Source organism: Lepisosteus platostomus, chromosome 14, assembly GCF_059453375.1.
Source record: "Lepisosteus platostomus isolate fLepPlt1 chromosome 14, fLepPlt1.hap1, whole genome shotgun sequence".
NCBI classification, from domain to species: Eukaryota; Metazoa; Chordata; class Actinopteri; order Semionotiformes; family Lepisosteidae; genus Lepisosteus; species Lepisosteus platostomus.
In genome coordinates, this window is record NC_142624.1 from 24,898,272 (window position 1) to 24,917,414 (window position 19,143).

Sequence of the window (19,143 nt, forward strand, 5' to 3'; positions counted from 1 at the left end):
CATTCTGGTGAGACAATCTTTTCCACCTCCATTAATTAAACTTGAGTTGATAGACATTCTCATTGAAGAATAGTGCTGCATCCCTCCTGCAAAATTCCAGACATGCTAGAGTCTATGTGTACCTACACAGGCCTTATTGGTCACACGTGGTGGCCCAGTGCCTTTAAGTGATTTTACAATATTTTGCTGTTTTCATTATTTTTTGTTCGCTGCCAACACCCTGTGCTTCTCCAGACCAAACAGTGAAACTCAAAGCAGAGTGTAAAAGTAGAAATTACAAGAGAGCGCACTGTAAATTAAAAACAGGGGGTACTTCTTTACACAGAGGGTTGTGGGAGTGTGGAACAGGCTGTTGCATACATGTTATTGAACATGTTGTAGCCGGTACCTTGGCATCTTTTAAGAAACCCTTGGATGAGATCCTGGATCCATTAGGTGATGAAAATTCAATTGAGTCTTCTCTCAATTGTTTGATTATTACTCAATTAACATTGTGGATATATAATTATAATATCTGAAAAGTCAAATGTCTAACGAATAGGAAAATGTAAAACCTTTCACACTCTCAGTGTTTGTGTGTCTCTTCTTGTGTTGCTTTTGTAAAATGTTTTTTGAGGTTATTGTGCTGAAATATTCAAAAATGTACATCTGCGTCAAAACTACAATCACAGGGGACATAACCATTGTGAGGCTTTGACAGAATAAACAATTTCACATCTGCTCTGGCCACTATGGTCTGCTATTAATGTTCCATAATGATAGTTCGATGAGTCAATGCAAACCAGTAAAGCAAAAACAATAACGATATAGTAATGAATAAAGTAAAATACAGGAAAGTACATAAATTTTAACCTTCCAATGGCAAGCTATTTTATCTGTTTATCATTCATGAGTGTTAGTATCATCTGAATGGAGTGATTAGTAAGCTTAAAATCTAAATTTTGTGTCAATTGCTTTACCCTTTAATTTTCTTTCAAGGTTATATGACCTGCTTTCATAACCATTGAGGTGCACTTACAATAGGAGCAATCAGAGGGAAATACCTGCCAAGTGCCAAAACTGTCTTCCTGTTCTCTTGTCTCCTTATACATGTAAATATTAAGAGGCCTGAAGGCAATTCATTTCTGTTGGCTTTTGCCCTTTGAAATACCTTGGTAGAGCAGTCAGAATAGTTAATGAAACAAGTACACACCCAGGGTTCCTTGTAGAAATGTTCAAAATGTACGCAGAGGTCAGGCTATTAACTCTGTACTTTTCTGTCGAATTGCTGAGTTGAGAGGCTTTCATGTAACCCACTGTAGATTTGCTCTTCTGCATTGATTTGGCTTACACAAGCTTACAATCAAGCTTACAATACACGCTTACAATACACGCTTACAATATGGCCAGCAGCCATATCACCCTGCAGCTCACAACTGGCAGCCCAGTGAAGCTAAGCAGGTGTGAGCCTGGCCAGTTCCTGGATGAGAGACCTCCTGGGAAAAACTAAGGTTGCTGCTGGAAGGGGGCGCTCACCATGCAGCCCATGTGGGTCCTAATGCCCCAGTATAGTGATGGGGACGTACTGTAAACAGGCGCCGTCCTTAGGATGAGACAGGGCGTTTCTCGAAAAGAGTAGGGGTGTAACCCTGGCATCCGGGCCAAATTTCCCATTGGCCCTTACCAATCATGGACTCCTAATAATCCCCATCTAAGAATTGGCTTCATTACTCTGAGTGTTCTGGTGCACTATGGCTGCTGTTGCATCATCCAGGTGGGGCTGCACATTGGTGGTGGTAGAGGGGATCCCCATTACCTGTAAAGCGCTTTGAGTGGAGTGTCCAGAAAAGCGCTATATAAGTGTAAGCAATTACTATTATTATTATAACAAGAACAATAATGGTGATGGTGTGTGATTGTTCTGGCTTAACTCCACATTTCTTGTCCTATAATGGCTGCAGAGTGTAAAGAGCATCAGCTTGATGAAGAAATCAGCGGTGCCTCATCAATCTTGTTTTGTTTGAGAGCTGAAGGGAAAGGGAAGCTGAGCAGTCTGGACTCCACGGAAACCCAGGCTGGGAAGTAATTTCACAAATAGGCTAACATTAAATTTGTTTCGCAGGTCCGAAAAAATGAACTCAAAATATGTTCATAAAAACTAAAATCACATGATTTTAAAGTAGTGTATTTTAGAGAATCCCACACAGGCTTTATTACTTAACTCTTCCATGAGCTGTATATTTAAAGAAAAAATATGAAAAGGATGATAATGTACCCTCATATGTAAGATTTCTTGAGTAGTTCATCAGCATTCTGTTTGTTTGGTTTTCTTTTTTTTAGAAGTAACCAAAACCTCTCATACGTCTTTCATCTTTGTGTCTGATTTTGTCATTTTACTTTTATTTCTAGAAGTATTGAAATCCATGATGGGTCTGTTTTGTTAACACCAGAGAAAGCGCACTTCTCTCATTACCATCTGTGGGAATGAAAACCAAAGGAGAGCTTCTCATTACAATGTTACTGGAAGGGGGTGTCTGGATTGAATGAGCTATCACAGTTGTAATCAAAATACAGTAACAGAACTTCAAGGATCAAACAAAAATGCATGCAGTCTAAATCAATTTATGTTGTATATGATTTCTGTTTTCTCAAGAAGAATACCCTTTATTTTAACATTATACTCAGGCTTCAATATGCATTGCAGTTTATCACAATCAGAAATCCGTAAATAAATGTCATTTCCAGAGCCTGTATAAGGGGTAGTTAATTTCTGGAGTATGGTTCCCTCTGGTGGTGTCTTTATTTTAAATAAACTTGTAATCTATTTTGTATCAAGGAAGTCATTAAGGCATTATAAAGCTGTCTTTTGCAATATGTTCATGGTTAAAAAAATCAGTAACTGCATTTGAATGTGGTAGTTTATTCTATCAGCTTGGACTAAAGTCTTCATTATGTGTGATCCTTTGTTCTGAGATTATCATGCTGTACCCAGTGCCATTGCCATATTTTAAATTATTGCTATAATTTGATGTCTATTTAATATTTGCAGGCTTCAGTGTGATTGCAGGCTTCAGTGCTACACTCACCTGACCACTGGGTTGTGGGTTCAAATACCAGGTTCTGGTATGGCTGCTAAATCTTTGAACTTTACCTTGATAGATGTAGCTGCATAAATGTATATGTTGGGTTTGATTCCAGTCTGGGCTGCCATCTTTGTGTCATGGGGTACATGTTCTCCTTGTGCACGGGGTCTTACTGCTGATACTCCACTCTCCTCCCATGGTCCAATACCATTTTGTCTTGGAATGTAAGAATGTTTATGAATGAGAGAAGGCCATTCACCTCTCCTAGGCAGTTTAGGATCTAACTGATCTAATGAGCCATCCGTTGTTTCTTGAAGAAAACCAGGCCACCAACTTCAACAACATGACTAGAGAGTATGTTCTGTACTCCCGCCATCCACTCCTCTGGGTAAAGAAGTATCTATCTCCTGGTATTGCTTTTAAATGCACTTCCACATAGTTTTCACTTGAGTTCCCTATTCCAGGTTTCACAGATTATTCTAAAACAGATCAATGGGTTGATTTTGTCAGTGCTTTGGAGCAATATGAATATTTGTGTCAGGTCCCCTCATAGTTAATTTACCTCTATATAACATCCCCGGTATTGGGTGTGAGTGAGTGTAGCCTACAGTATACTGGCATCCCATCTGGGTTATAGTCCCACCACGTGCCTTATGCCTGCCACATCGAACTCCAGCTCATTGTGACACTAAGAATAAAGTTGTTACTGAAAATTGATTATTGCATTCCTTATCTTACACTACAGCGCGCACAGTAACTTAAAAAGCTTGCAATATTCTACAGTATTAGCAACACATTATTTAAAAGGAGAAACTATTCAAATTCTGCAATGTATTCGTATGTACCGGTAGTATGGGAATTTTCATAGTGCAGGAAATGATTTTAAAAATCCAATAAACAGAAGACAACGTAAATAAAGTGTACTGTATAAGCACCTGAGTCAGCAGCACTGCAGAGTAGTACAACAGGCAGTAGACAGGAGTTGGTAGAAGAGTGCGGAATGCGCAAGTACAGTCTCAAAAGGTGAGTTTTGTGGACACGCCAGAATGCCAGAAAATGGAGAGGGACAGGACAGTCCTGATGATCATGGGTAGTTGGTTCTACCACAGGGGATGAGACGGAGAGGTCCTGAAAAATTGAAGACTAAGGGAAAGGCACAGTCGGCAGAGGTGATAATAAAGAGAGCTGCAGAACAGGATGAGAAGTGTACGAGAAGCAGGAATGTGAAGTCGACGGGGCAGGGGCGGACGAGTGTATCACCCCTGGTCCTGGGGGTTTCCTGGATCAGCAGTTTCTCAAACAGAAACTGAGAGAGTGTCCCTGGGAAAAAATGTGCTGAGACAGAGAGAGGAGAATTTTAAGGGTAACAAGAATCTTGCTGATGGAGGAAAAAACTAAAGAAATTATAGCACAGACAGAATCATGGGCATAAGGCATAAACAGTAACATTTATTGTTCTATTAAAAGTGTAAAGGATTTACTTTTGTGTTATAGACCCCTCATGGGTACATGTAACTTTAAGTTCCTTATTGATAATTCTAATTATCTTAATTATTTTGGTAAAACATCTCAACTAACCCTTTCTGCACACAACAGCTTCAGCGTCCACTATTACATCAAGAAGCAATAAAACTATAAAATAATGAAGCACTCTAAAGCAGTAAAGGCTCTCGTCTCGTATGAAGCAAATTATTACCACCAGACCTAATGACATCAATTGAACTCTTCTCCAAGTTTGAAAATACAGCATGTGAGGAACTGGACCTAGATATTCAAGCACATCACATGAAAATCTTAACAACTACACAAAGTGCTCCCACACCTAATAAACATGCAGAAGCTTCAACAATTGGAGTACACTGATGGAAAAACCCAAATACAAACTAGTTTAGTCCACTAGCCTGATAAAGTATTTCAATTGTGATTAAATTCACATTTTCGATAATAGCCAGGAAAGTACCCTTTTATACAGGTGGTCTTAGAATTTAGGCATTCTGCTTCATTCATTTAAAAAACTTACACGTACTTTGGTAGATATATTTGATATGTTCTAAAAGTAAAAAAAAAAAACAGAAAATTCCAGCATTTGACTAGATAATTGACAGTGAATTTTGTAGCCGTTCAACTTTATAAAGCTCTGGTGGCCATCCTGGACTGTCTGTTGGTTTTCTAGGTTTGCTGACAGAACAGCCCCCTAGGACCATAATTGAAGAACGCTGTCATAATGCACGGTTGACCAGCTTTGGTCTTAAAGACTGGCAGTTTATCGCATGAAGCACAATATCTAAATCACCACTATCAGGGATCTGCAACTTCTTCGTACGTTTTAGAAATCAATATACCTTTCCTGATGCAGCAAATAATACTTAAAAGCAGCGGCGAAATGCTGCATATGATTTTTTTTTCAGCTACGAATGTCTTTAAATATACAGTATGTATGATTATTCACACTGTCATTTTCAGTGCTTCCCTGGTAGGGAACAAAATAAACCACAGTGGCTTTAAGTACATTTCTAGTATAATCATTAAACGGACACAATCATGTTGAGAACTGAGAAAAGACGGACACAGGAGTTGTTGTAGCAAAAATACATTTCGGATTCCGTTTTAATTCATGAAAAATAGGAGCGAGCAGGGGGCTTACCGAGGTCTTGTGCTATAAAGAATTCCCTTTACAGTGAAATATTCGTACATAAACCCCTCTCATAATGCCTATATTACGTATTTGTTCTGTGGCTCGTCATTTACAATAGAGATTTTACAAGATTACAAGATTCTTATGGCAGATCCCTGAAACCAACATAACGTAAATTCAAACATACATGCAAAGCTTCCATCCGTATCTTTTTTCTCTGCACTGTAAAGCATAAACTATCTTAAGAGGTACAAGATTTTCATCGTCTGCATTCTGCAACCAAATAGCGAAGCAATAGCAGAGTCTTTATCTTTCTCTGCTTTAAAGGGGAATACGAAGACGTTTTAAAAGTACATTTCTGTCGATTCCAGATTATTATACAGCTTTCGTTTTACGTGTAAGTGAATGTGTTAAGGACGTGGGCGAATGTGTGAAAAACAGACCAACCTACAGCAAACGTCACACCGCTACGGGGAGGATCCAATTTCTCTGCCTTTACTGGTCCTACTGAGCTACGCAGCATCAGCGCTCCAAGCGTTTCAAGTTAGAGGATAGCACTGGATTTTCGCTCCCTTGTACACCAAAGAACATGTTTCAGAATCGAGTTAGTAAGTAGCGGGAGAGAACCGTCTTTCCGAAATATTTGATTGTACTATTCAGAATGTTATTACTTTTCAATACTATATAGTTTGCATTGGATAGGATTATATGCGATCGTACGCTGATTGTTTAAAGTGACTCCAAATCGTGCTTTTCTATGCACAACTTTCTTTTTCGCATTAAAAAAACGGCTTTTGTTTTTTTTTTAAATGTTCATTAACTTAATAGTGTGGCTTGCCTTACATCGTCAGTATGGACTTTTCGGAGGTAGAAAGTTTTCTGGACAAACATCCAGAGTTATTTGAAGATTACCTGAATAGGAAAGGGAAACCAAGCATGGTGGAAAAATGGCTCAAAAATCACCAGGTGAATAAATCTCCAGGGAATCCGAGCCCAGATGGTGATAAAACTAGTAGCAGTAAAGACTGTTGGGTGAACAAGGCTGGTGATGGCTTGCAGAGACGTGCGTCGCAGAAGGAGCTGAGGAAAAGTTTTGCGAGATCCAAGGCTATTAATGCCAACAGGACATATGATGAACATGTAAACTCTAGAGCGCAGGAACCCCTAACAAGCATGAGACGGAGAGCTCTCTTGAGAAAAGCCAGCTCCCTGCCACCAACTACCGCTCACATTTTGAGCGCTCTTCTGGAATCCCGAGTTAACATACCCCAATACCCTTCAACGGCTATTGACTACAAGTACTACCTTAAGCAGCATAACGAAAGGGAGTTCTTTCTTGAATTGGTTAAAGACATTTCAAACGACTTGGATCTAACTAACCTCTGCTACAAGATTCTCGTTTATGTCTGCATCATGGTAGATGCAGACCGCTGCTCCTTGTTTTTAGTCGAAGGCACCGCTAACAAGAAGACTCTTGTGTCCAAATTCTTTGATGTTCATGCGGGAACCACAGTGTTACCTTCTTCAAGTATGGAGAACTCAAATGAAGTACAAGTGCCGTGGGGAAAGGGTATAATTGGATATGTTGCTGAACATGGGGAGACTGTTAATATCCCTGATGCCTATCAGGTATGTTTGGTTATATAACATTTTGCGCATTAATACAGTAGTAGTGGGACATATTTTTTTCATTTCCAGGTAGTCTAGACGTTGAATAATAATAATAATAATAATGATAATAATAATAATAAGTGTGAATAGTACAGTGGAGTGTACAGAATGTAAGAACACATAAAGATGTCCTCACAAGTAAAAAGAAGTGTTTAATACTCTATACAGTCCATCGTTTACGGTTTTTCTGCCCGTGTGAAACAATTTTCTCAATCAAAACGAGCAGCTGTGGACATAACCCGAAAATGGTAAGCGTGTGCGGTTTCGGTGTTGACCAAAACCAGGTTTCTGTCTTGCAGAAGAAAAATGCAAGAAAAAAACCCTGTGATGACGCAAACAGTCCTGAGACTACAATCAAGGACATATGAAAGCGTTTCACGTGCCATTAACTTGGTGATGCACGCGGATATGAATCAAATACACTTTACTAATAAAATTATACCTGCGTACGACAGCTGTAAAATAATGGTTTAATAACAATCTGAACTCTGTAGTTTGCTTTGTATGATTATTCATTATAGAATTTCTAATCCATTTTTATCTACTTTATATGGATGCACATATGGGAATAGGATTTGTAAACCAGTTATCTTAAAATGTTATTTTGTAAAAGCTTCAGGATACAATAACAGTATTGCACTCACGCTATGCAACGCATTATTACACAAACAATCGTCCAGAGACAAGCAACAGATGTTCTTTTCAAAAACGTTGAAGTATCAACAACAGAGGATTTTAAAAATTCAAACGAGGCTTAGGGTGCTTTATGAGTGCTTTTTTTTAAATGACAGTGCAGGTGCAACAGCGGGCATTTACAATAACAAAAACAAACGTCAGAAATATCTGTCAGCAAAACGACACAACGCACCACGGGTATATTGATAATTAATGTGTTTTAAAAACTGCACTGAGTCTAATGATATTATGCTGAAAGCCACTAGTCTGGGTGATGAAAATAACTTGTCACTGATGTGTATCAATGATACCCAACATTACTTTCCAAAGAATGTTTGATCAAAATAATTTAAGACGAGGAAGAAATACGGCGTAGGAGACAGTATAAAATAGATTTTATCTATCACTGTGCTTAAACAGCCTGAAGAATACTGTTCGGAATTTGACACTAGGTGGCGACTAGAATGTGGCAAACGATTTTTTTAAAGATTAAATATGTAATTGCAGGTCTGCTACTAGACTGTAGTTTCTATGAGGACACCCCCAAAGTATTTTTAAAGTCACAATAAATCATTAATTCAATAATGTTTTTCCCCATGAAATAACCTTGCAAAATACCATATTTACCCCAGTAATTATTCAAATCAGCCTTATTCATATCACCTCTTTACAAGGATCTCAAAAGAGCTTTATATACAGGAGGGGATCCACTTCATCCGATTCAGTGAAGTGTAGTACCCACATCGGTGACACCTGTTTTTGCCACAACACAGCAGTTTGGGCTGAGAAGAGAAAAATTGCTGAATTAAATTTAGGGACTCCAGATTGTGCAAGACCAGAGTGGAATTTAGCCAGGATACTGGGATTAACAGTTTTACTGTCATGTCTGTTGATGGGTGACAACTTTTATAGCACAGTGTTCCCGGTCTCCATACTCTATAGACCACTGCAGAAATTCTGGAACAGTGGGATAAGTGGCACCTACTTAATGGTCCATCAACTCTGTATCCACAGCTTTATTTCCTTGTAGGTTGCCCATCAGATCACATTGAAGCATCCAGAATTTGAGAAGTGAAGTGAAAAGCTGGTGCTCTCAAAATTCCCAGTACATCCTTTTTCCAAACACTTCATCCAAGCATTTGGATAAAGACACAGACACACATACACTCAGTTTTTGCCCTGGTCTTTACCAGTCTTGACCCTCTAATAATCCCCATCTATGAATTGGCTTCATCACTCTGTTCAACTCCCCACTGATAGCTGATGTGTGGTGAGCATACTGGAGCACTATGGCTGCTGTCGCATCATCCAGGTGGGGGCTACACATTGGCGGTGGTGGAGTGGAGTCCCCATTACCTGTAACGCATCTAATGTCCAGAAAAGCGCTATATAAGTTTATTATTATTAGGTCTGGTTCCCCTCCGACCCTAAATTGGATAAAAGTGTTATAAAATGGATATATTATTATTAATCATAATCACTGTATTATTAAGGTTCCCTAAAATACTGTTTCAGAACTCTTATTTGAAGGTGAGGTTTTTTAATATAAAAAGGTGATGCCAACAAATTACCCAAGAAAAAAGGAAAATATAGTTGTTGGTTGTTAGTTATTTTATTGTTTTACTTTAAACAGAATTTGTACTGGCTTTTACTGGTTAAGGCTTACTGAGGTGTACAATATGTTTTCCACTGCTTGGATTGCATGTCAAGTAAAAAGATATAGTTTTGTTTCATAGTTCAACAGTTTAAAGATGAATGCGAAATTACTGAAAAATCCTTCAAAATGTTATCTATTTCAGTTTGCTCTTTTTTAGGCCTTAATCATCTGAACAAGTTTTTCATTATAAAGTTTAAAGCAAGTGGTATTAATAATTTTTGTGTTAAAAGAAAAGGAAAAATCGAATTCCGATAATTGTGATCAATTTAATGCAGGGACAGCCTAATAACACTCAACAAAATGTGTCGTATTTAAATAATATAGTGTTGTAATTAAAATAATGGCACAATTCCAGTGAATCGTGGGAAAAATGTCTCGTGAAAGAGGCTGAGGTAATTAATTATTATGGGGTTGCTTACCATAAGATGCTTTCATCACCTCATTTATTTAGGAAATTGTTTAGACATGATAAAAAAAGGCTTTCCAAAAACTGAAAGAAAGATTAAAAAATGTGACATAACTCTTAACTGCAGTTTAACCTGCATGCTGGTATATTATGTTTTTATTAAGGGAAGCATAGCAAGACTATATAATGTTGGTGATTGCATGTGTGGTTATTTGATCATTTATCAATTTGTAGTAGCAAACATCTGTTATGTTTCCTTGGTTTATTAGGAACATAGTGAAATCAGTTACATGTTTGAGTCCAATAAATGCTAGACAAACATCTTAGTTCAATTAATTTCCATTCATTGCGAAGGTATTGAACGCTGAACTTCACCTGATGCAACTCAGGAAACATAATCATCACCAAAGGCAACCAATCATTGAGGCACCAAACTAACTGAGGCTCATAATTTTTCCCTAACCACTAGTTATACAAAACTCACAGTTTGGACTATGGGTACTTTCTGTCCTGTTGTTGTAGAAGATCAGATTTCATGACTGACAGATCTTTTCTCCCATTCCTTTTAGTATTCTGGAATAGGCGCAGCAAAGTCAATTTGGCCATAGGCCAGTTGTGTAGCACTGGGTATAAACATCAAACAAGAGAAGAGGCAAACCACAGCCAAACTGTCTGGCTACAGAGTGATGCCAGGACATCTTGAAAAGTGTATTGACCAGTAAAGGCGCGGTATCGATCAAGGTTATTTAGGGCCCAATACAGAGTCTTTTGCAGTACAGAAAACATGCAAATGCATTCTTAAAGGGTAAACTTTGAATAAATGCTCCGTTAAGCCTGAGCACAGTAAATAATTGCTTGCATTTTCATGGTTGGTTTTTATAGTACATTGTCTGTTTTTTTAGTGTCGTAGAAATGAAAGGTTTTAAAGAGAATATAGAGGACATGGGATCAACTGCATTGAGGCTGTTGTTCACAACAAAATGCTAAAATTAATCTGTAATTAATTTTATCCCACGTAATTACAAAGAGATTTTTATTTCACACTGAAATCCCACTTTAAACGTATATGTTATTTCTGAAAAGTGTTTTGTTATTCTTATCCTGCTCTTCCATGCTTCATAGGACCACCGCTTCAGTGATGAAATTGATAAACTGACGGGATACAAGACTAAGTCTCTGCTGTGCATGCCCATTAGGAACAGTGATGGGGCGATCATTGGAGTTGCTCAGGCTATAAACAAAAATCCAGGTGGTGGTCTTTTCACTGAAGATGATGAAAAGGTAAGAGTACCATAACTGTGTACAGATACAGTAGATAAACAAACGTAATCATACAGGAAAATAAAAGGTTAATTTCCTGTTCTGTGCTTAAGGACTGTGAGATTTAGGTATGTTCTGTATTTTTGTGTATGTAACTATTTTATATTTTTTACAAAGCTTGAAGTTGTTATGCAAGCCTACCTGAGACATTTTACCATAGCAAGTTAGTAAAATGATATAGTTGCAAATATTCCATCATACATACTTTCAGAGAATACAGCTCAGAAAATATATGTTCTGCACTTACAGTTGTACTTGAAAACTGAAGATAATAGCCTGGAAAATTGAGTGCTTGTGTGGGATTGGGGTGGAGAAATTTGCACACTCCTCTGAATTTCAGTGATTTATACATACTAAAGTGTAACAAGCGGGAACATCCATTTCACAATGGCTCTGATCTGATTTTGAATGCAATATATAATTTTATCTGGTACTTTCTGCAACATGGCACAGTCCCAGAGACTTTCTCCCACACCACCTTATGCTGTAAGGATATGTATGCTGAGGGTCATCAAAAGTACAACAAATTCTATTTATTCCAATACTCATTTATTGTGTTTTTGATGGCAGCCAGTATATTATCCAGCCCAACATTTATTGCATTGTCCTTCAAATGGAGGGTGTTCACATATTAGCGCAGCAGACACACTTTAAATTACAGAATGTTTTATTGCAGTTTACACTATTTACAAACCTTAAGTAAATGGCAAAGATGGGGTTGTTTTTGAACACTGCATCATTTCATATCACGTTTGTGAAATTAGATTTGAATGCTTCATAACTAGAGAGAATCAAAACCCGTTTATCACAAGTTTTTTAAAAAAAACAAAGGTTTTGGTAAATACAGGACAGGGATTTTTTAAAATAAAATCCAATCCAAAACCATATTTCTTTCACTTACTTTGCTGAAGTCTTATTGTCAGGCTGAACTATTGTCATGAACTTCCTGTTGTTCATATAAACTACTACTGTTCATCACTCTTAAAAAGTGGAAAGATGTATTTGAGAAGGTTATGAAATAAAATGGTTATCAAGTGCTGGCTAGAAAAATTTCACTTCAGTTTATTTGAGTTCACCACTGTAAAAATGTTGTGACCATTACTAACATAAAAACACCATGTAAACCTTTTTCTTATTACTTTTCTCCTTAAGCCTAATGTTCAATGTGATTTTTGAGACCTGTGATAAAATAATCGTTGACTTTGTATTAAGGAGGCACCACAGTGTGTTGTTGCATTGATCTGATACAGACTACACCTCAGCTTTTTTAAGATTAACAGTGCTGTTACTGTATGTCTTGAAGCAGGATAGATTAAAGTGACTGATATTTCAAGATATATTTGTGGGAGTCATTGACCATTTTGTGCTTTTAAAAGCAGGTATTTGGAGTAATTCATGGAATGCAATTATGTACGGTAGACATTCCAATTTCTGTACATGAAAAAAAATCATTATTCTATCATTTTCTTTTTATAAATGTTATATTTAATAATAACCTTTTGCCCTTGCTGGGTTTTCATATACTATAGATATAGATAAACCTATATTTATTAACAGGCTTTTATCAACCCTGTACTTAGTAGGTTATTCAATTATTTCTATTTCATAAAATAGAAAGAACACACAAGACAGTTATGTGGTATTGAGTTGTCATTTAAAATATGTACCAGTGATTCCTACACATTAACAGTATATAGATAAATTCCCTTTTAAAAGAGTTTTTAAACTTGAAACATAGTCATACACTTTATAAATTAGCATAAGATTCTTTGCTGGTTTGCTAATTTTCTGTGAATGGCAGTTGGGTGTAGTCATAGTGTCATTTTGCAGCTTTCCTAAGACATTTTGTGTTATCTGTGTAATAGTGACTGGTTCAAGTTTGGTAAACAAGACAACTGACTATTATTAAGGAGAATTGACCTGATCATGCATTCATTAAAATGACACAAAATTGTCTCTCATTAAACTTCACGGATTGAAATGATTGATTGAACTGTTACTTTTGTTAATATCTGAAAATGTATTTTGTTTTATTGTAAATTTCTGTTTTGGGAAAATCAAAACAGGGGCATAAAACATATCACCCATTTAAAGACCATCATTCAGATATTTGTCAGTATAACTGCAGTTCTATATGATGACATTTATAAATATATGTTTTCTTTTAAAGAATTTACAGCATAAAAAAGAATATTAGAGTTGTTACCTTCACACAGGGCATTGCTAGTAACCCATAGTTTATTATAGGAGAACTGTTTTTACTACCCACAGTATTTTGTAATCCTTACTGTAGCAGTCACTTTTAAATACCTTAAACTGCATGGGAAGGTTTCACAAATTATTTGGAATAAACTGATCTTCTCCTGAAATCCTTGTTTGGTGTCTGCAGATCAAGCTTTAAAAGGCTGAAAATTAATTTAGTAATTTTCAGCAAATTAGAGTTAAGTAAATATGTATTAAATAGATCAAATAGAGGTTATTTTTCTTCATCTTTTACCTTCATGACTGCAAACCCCACATTTAAAATGTGGGGTTCTTAAAAAGATAATAATGATGTAACATGGCTACCAGGGAATCAATACATCATACTGTCAGGAAATGTATGACACTACACCAAAGAAAGTCACAAATACCTCTTGAAATCACGACACCTTGAAAGTAGCTCAAAGTTTTAATTATTTGTATTTTATTCACAAAATGCCTGTAAAAGACAAGGGGAAATCATGACCTTGCTATCCAACATAATTTTAAAAATTCTGTTTCATCTGAATCAGTAAGGTTTAATAAATTGTTCAATAATAATTGTCAATGTTAATGACCTCTGGTTTTTCCTTTAAAATGAAACATATAACTAATTATTTCTTATTCTGTGTTGATTTCCTATTTCAATTCATATTTCATACCATATTTAAGCTTATTACATAGAAAATATTAAGGAAAAGAAAATTAGCACAATACCATGACCGGTTGTCTACTGTCCACAAGAGGATTGTGCTACTTTAAAACCATGTCCTCTACTTTAGCTTTTAAAAGTTAAAAATATTAAACATTTTAAAGGGGAACTTCAAAACTATTTTTATATTTCAGGGTTAGACAGAATCAGCATGGATGAGTGCATTTAATAAAAATGTAGGCAGAACTTATAATACTGCCAGTTTACATCACAAAATAGATTAAATTTCCATGCGCAGTTCCATGTTCTGCGATTCAGAACGAGGCAACAAAACCTCTGGTCACATGAAGAGACCCTATTACATTGTACACAAGCAGGCTTGTGAATACATCTCTTTTATTCCATAGAAATGTTGCTCTTGACTTTGAGATGCTTTTGCCAAGAAATACTACTAACTTGTTAACTCTTGTTAACTCACGTTTGAACCTTTCTGCAGTGAAATGTCTGCTGCACAACCTGTACTTCTTCACTCGGACGTGACATTAGCCATTACAGTGACTAGTGAGCAGGAAAGGCCGCGTCACATCGCAATTCGTGGCAACTCACACTCTCACCTGTGGGGTTTGCGAAAACATGGCAGCTTATAGTACTTTCACAAAGTTCTAGACTTTGTGCTTCGTTTCAAATGTAGAACTTTGTTATTATAATATTTTGTTATTGGGATTTAATAACCAGTCTGAGAAACTGGGACTACAGTTCCCCTTTTAGGTCCAGTTTTCTGTGAAATTATAAGCAAATAGAGTGCACATTTAATCAGAAAGAAAATCAGAGGACATTTACCATAAATAAGAGAGTAAATGAGTACATAAGAGAAAATGAGTAAATCAGAACAGGAATAGCCTCAAATACACTTCTAAACCTTTTTCCACCAAGACAATTTTAAATTTTTATACTCTGTGCTGCAAAGATAAGTGAATTAGAACAATAAGAACCTTTGAAATACATTTAAAATGCTTGAATGGCAATATTCAAAAAAGGTGGATGAAAATATTGCAGTTTCATTATTTCCACTAAAATTAATTTGGTGGAAAGATATTATACAGTATATCTTCAGAGAGGCACAACCTCCTTGCTTAGAGTTTATTGTCTGATACAAGGCAGTTCTTTTCGCAAAAGCCAATAAAGCTTATTTAAAATACTGCCAGGGTCTCACATCAAACTGACACAGTTTGCATTACGAGTAAGAAGCAGCTGACCTCTGCTTTTCTTGTGTAAAGACTTATGTTCTAATTATTTATTAATTGTGATGTAGGCATTATTAGCAATGAGGGCTAGTATTTATTACTCAATAAAGAAGGAGCTGAGCAGGACAGATAGGGTTCCACTGCCTTAAAGTGCTGTGTTGTCCCCAGGGTCTGGAAAAAAGCATCAGAGATCAGCGCATTTTAGATTCTCCTTGTCTCTCTTCCCACACTTTCTGAATTTCCACTGCTTACACAGGGGTTTCTTGTGCCCAGGAGCTGTTGTCAGAGTGTCTGATTGCATTTTTTATGTTTCTGATTGCCAACTTAATCTGTATCCACGAGGACTGGGAAATCAAAGAATTGTCTTTATGTGAAGAGGGGGCACATTCTATCCTGACAGTATAGCTTAGGCTTCCATGCTTTAGCTTTGTTCTAAATATATGATCCAATCCGTGAGAATCTTATGGTACGGTTGTCGTCTTGGTCGCCTGTTTCTATGACAGGAAAAATGGGGGTGGGTTCCTATGTCAAGGCCATGAGAACCACATGGGCTTGAAGCTTACATTCTCATTGTGTCTTCTTAAAGGCCAATTTATTCCACAAGCGTTATGCACCCATGAAAAGACCTCTCAGCACAAATAATTACTGTTTTTATTTACAAATGCCACTGTCTGCTGTGTTCATATCATATTTAATGTACTTTTAAAGGCTTCTTTGGCTTCCGGAATGTTCAGATTTGCACCTCAGGGCAGCCAGGTCAAGGATGAAAAAAAACAAGAGGCTGTGTGGCTGACAGATATCTAAAAACAACTGAGAAAAACATAGTCTGTTAATGACAGTGTATTGTACTTTGATGCTGTTGATATTAGTGATGAGTGCAAAAGGACCTAGGATGCAGGATGCCCTAGAATTACTTCAAATTGCCTAATAGAAATTTAACACCTTGCTTAATGTAAAGCTCGAGTTCTCATCAGTTTGCACAATATTATGGAAGAGAAATGTGATTTTATTTTCTGAATTTAAGAGAGCTCTTAGATTGTAATTACATGTTTATGGAAAGTAATTGCTTTGAAAACAGAACCAATTGACGTATGCAGACACCTTAGCGATCATCTGCATCTAAAATGTACAAAATGAAAAACAACATAGAAAATAATCAACTAGGTTTTATTTTTTAAATAAACAACATTCATCACAATACGGTATGCTGTGCTTTTTAAAGGAGGAGTTTGTACAGATCAGCTTATTTCTAGTAGCATGTTCTGTTGAATATGCACTACAAGATCTTGCTGTTGTTTTTATCTGATATGGTAATCTTCTGTTCCAGAACAACATAGCTTCTAAACTGGTTCTCAGAGCTTATTGGGAGAAAATACAGTTTGAAAGTATCATATACATGTGTGAGTTTTACAGACTCTAATTGGTAATGCCCTAGTGACCTGACAAGACATGATCATACATGCACTTACTATGGGGATGGCAAGAGCATAAATAATAAACGTAGTTCATGTTCCCCCTGTTGTAGACTCACTGAGGAATTCAGATGTATTCTGCCTTGTGTGAACATAATATGCTGTGCTTAATTTCTGAATGTTTGAGGACAGGCATCCTCTGCAGAAATGTAACTCTGTTGGTTGGATATGGATATTTAAAAACACATGCAGTATAAGGCTGCTTTTGTGGAGTATCCTCTTCAGGAGAAACCAAGTATGATGTATCTCCCAAGCAGGGGGATCCCAGTTTAAGTCACAGCTGGAGATGATCATTAATTGCCTGCTTTAACTCTTTACAACACAGCAACTTTCCAAATCAGTAGACTTCTAATTTACATCCCTCACTCACTTTGTATTGGTAAACTTTGTGCAGTATTGCCAAAAGCAGCCTTTCCCAGAAATGATAGATAACAAATAAAACTAACAATTGAGACAATTTCAGAGAATCATCATATAAACAACAAGTAACAAATGAAACAACACGGGAGCATGAATTGCACAGAATGCTTCTTCACTGTTATACAATTCCAGCCTAGGTTAAAAATCAGCCTTTGTTCAAAACGTCTTAACCTGACAATTTTGTGAGGTGAACAGAAACTGTTTAAATATTACTTCACTGCCATTGGTACTTGGTACATTTGTCGGTATGGACAATGACTTCATTTTCTGGACTTCAATCAATAAGGATTAACATATCTGTTTGTTTTTTTTGCCTCAGGCTCTAAATTATGACTTGGAAACCAAGGCCCATGAGACCATATGGATAGATGAAATTCCAATGCTCATATATTCGTTTTGGTAGTATTTGCTTCACAACAAGGGCCTAGCAACGCTTAAATTATTAAAGACAACTTTGTAAATACATTTTTTAAAACCTTTCTTTTGTTTTATCCTCCTCTCATTTCAGGTTCTTTCTTTCTTAGTGCTAGTTTGAATCAATAGGTTTTTTTGGGGTTTACCACAGTCAAAGCAGAACAAAAGTGTAGCAAAGTACAGTAAACAAGTGGCAATTAAGAAGATGGACATAAAGTCCACAGGAAAACACAGCAAAGTACATGCATTACACAAAACAGTAGACAAAAGGGGAAATTAAAATATAAAAGAGTAAATTTACAATTGAAAGTCTTCTTATGATATTATGCTTAGATTTACAAATAAAATTAAAATGATCTAAACAAAGTATAAACACATATGTTATTAGTAAAATTCTGTACCTGTAATAGAGCATCTACTGTCTGGTGCAATAGTAAGAAAACAGTATATGTACATGGGAAACAGCGACAGTCGTGAAGTTTTCTATGGACAGGATGATTTGGTTGACTGACAGCTGTGGACCATCATGGAGTGGATGATCTTAACAGTGTAGGGCTTTTCCAGTTTATCAGCTTATATGGTTTTCAGAACAGTGCATGTACAATGTACAGTCTCTTTGTACTGGCTTAATAAATAATGTGGCACAAGCTAAATCATGGGCAGAATGGTGGCACAGTAGTTAGCATTGCTGCCTTGCAGCCCTGGGGCATAGGGTTCAATTTCTGGGATGCTATATGTGTGGTGTTTGCATGTTCTTCCTGTGTTTGCATGGGCTCTGCTGGGTGCTGTAGTTTCCTCCATATGACAGGGAGGGCAGGAGGGGTACTCTGACTGCTATTGCAGCTGAGTCATCAGTCTAATTTGAAAGGACTCACTAGGGCACCCCTCCTGCCCTCCCTGTGACACTCCAGCAGTCCAAAGACATACTTATAGATTATTTGTCTTCTAGGAAAATTCCCCTTTGTGAGTGTGTGTGTTGGTTTCTGTCCAGGATGTATCCTGTCTTGTGCCTATTATTGATGGGATAGGTTCCAGCTCTCCTGCATCCCTGTGTTGGATAAAGTGGTTAGAAAATGGGTGGAATGATGGCAGTTTTTTCCCCATTATCTTAGACACTGATTTTATTCACCCCTCAAACTGTGGGGAATCTTGAATTTGAGGTCCGAAGAAGCATAGTAACTGAATGGTCTTATTTGAATGACTAATTAGTTCATTAAGCTATGGTTCTGTATCACATTCATAGCATGACTTGTGTGTGCAACTTGATTTTTGAA

At 36.9% G+C, this 19,143-nt stretch overlaps 1 protein-coding gene across 1 annotated transcript in view; it reads left to right on the forward strand.

Annotated features, from left to right (window-relative positions):
* Positions 1-6,219: 6,219 nt before the first annotated feature.
* Positions 6,220-19,143, forward strand: part of pde11a (phosphodiesterase 11a) — a 93,946-nt gene continuing 81,022 nt past the window's right edge. The window contains exons 1-2 of the mRNA XM_088605196.1: positions 6,220-7,326; positions 11,229-11,387. Of these exons, the coding sequence (XP_088461322.1) occupies positions 6,550-7,326; positions 11,229-11,387 (936 nt within the window). The 5' untranslated portion in view covers positions 6,220-6,549. The remainder of the gene's footprint in view (positions 7,327-11,228; positions 11,388-19,143) is intronic.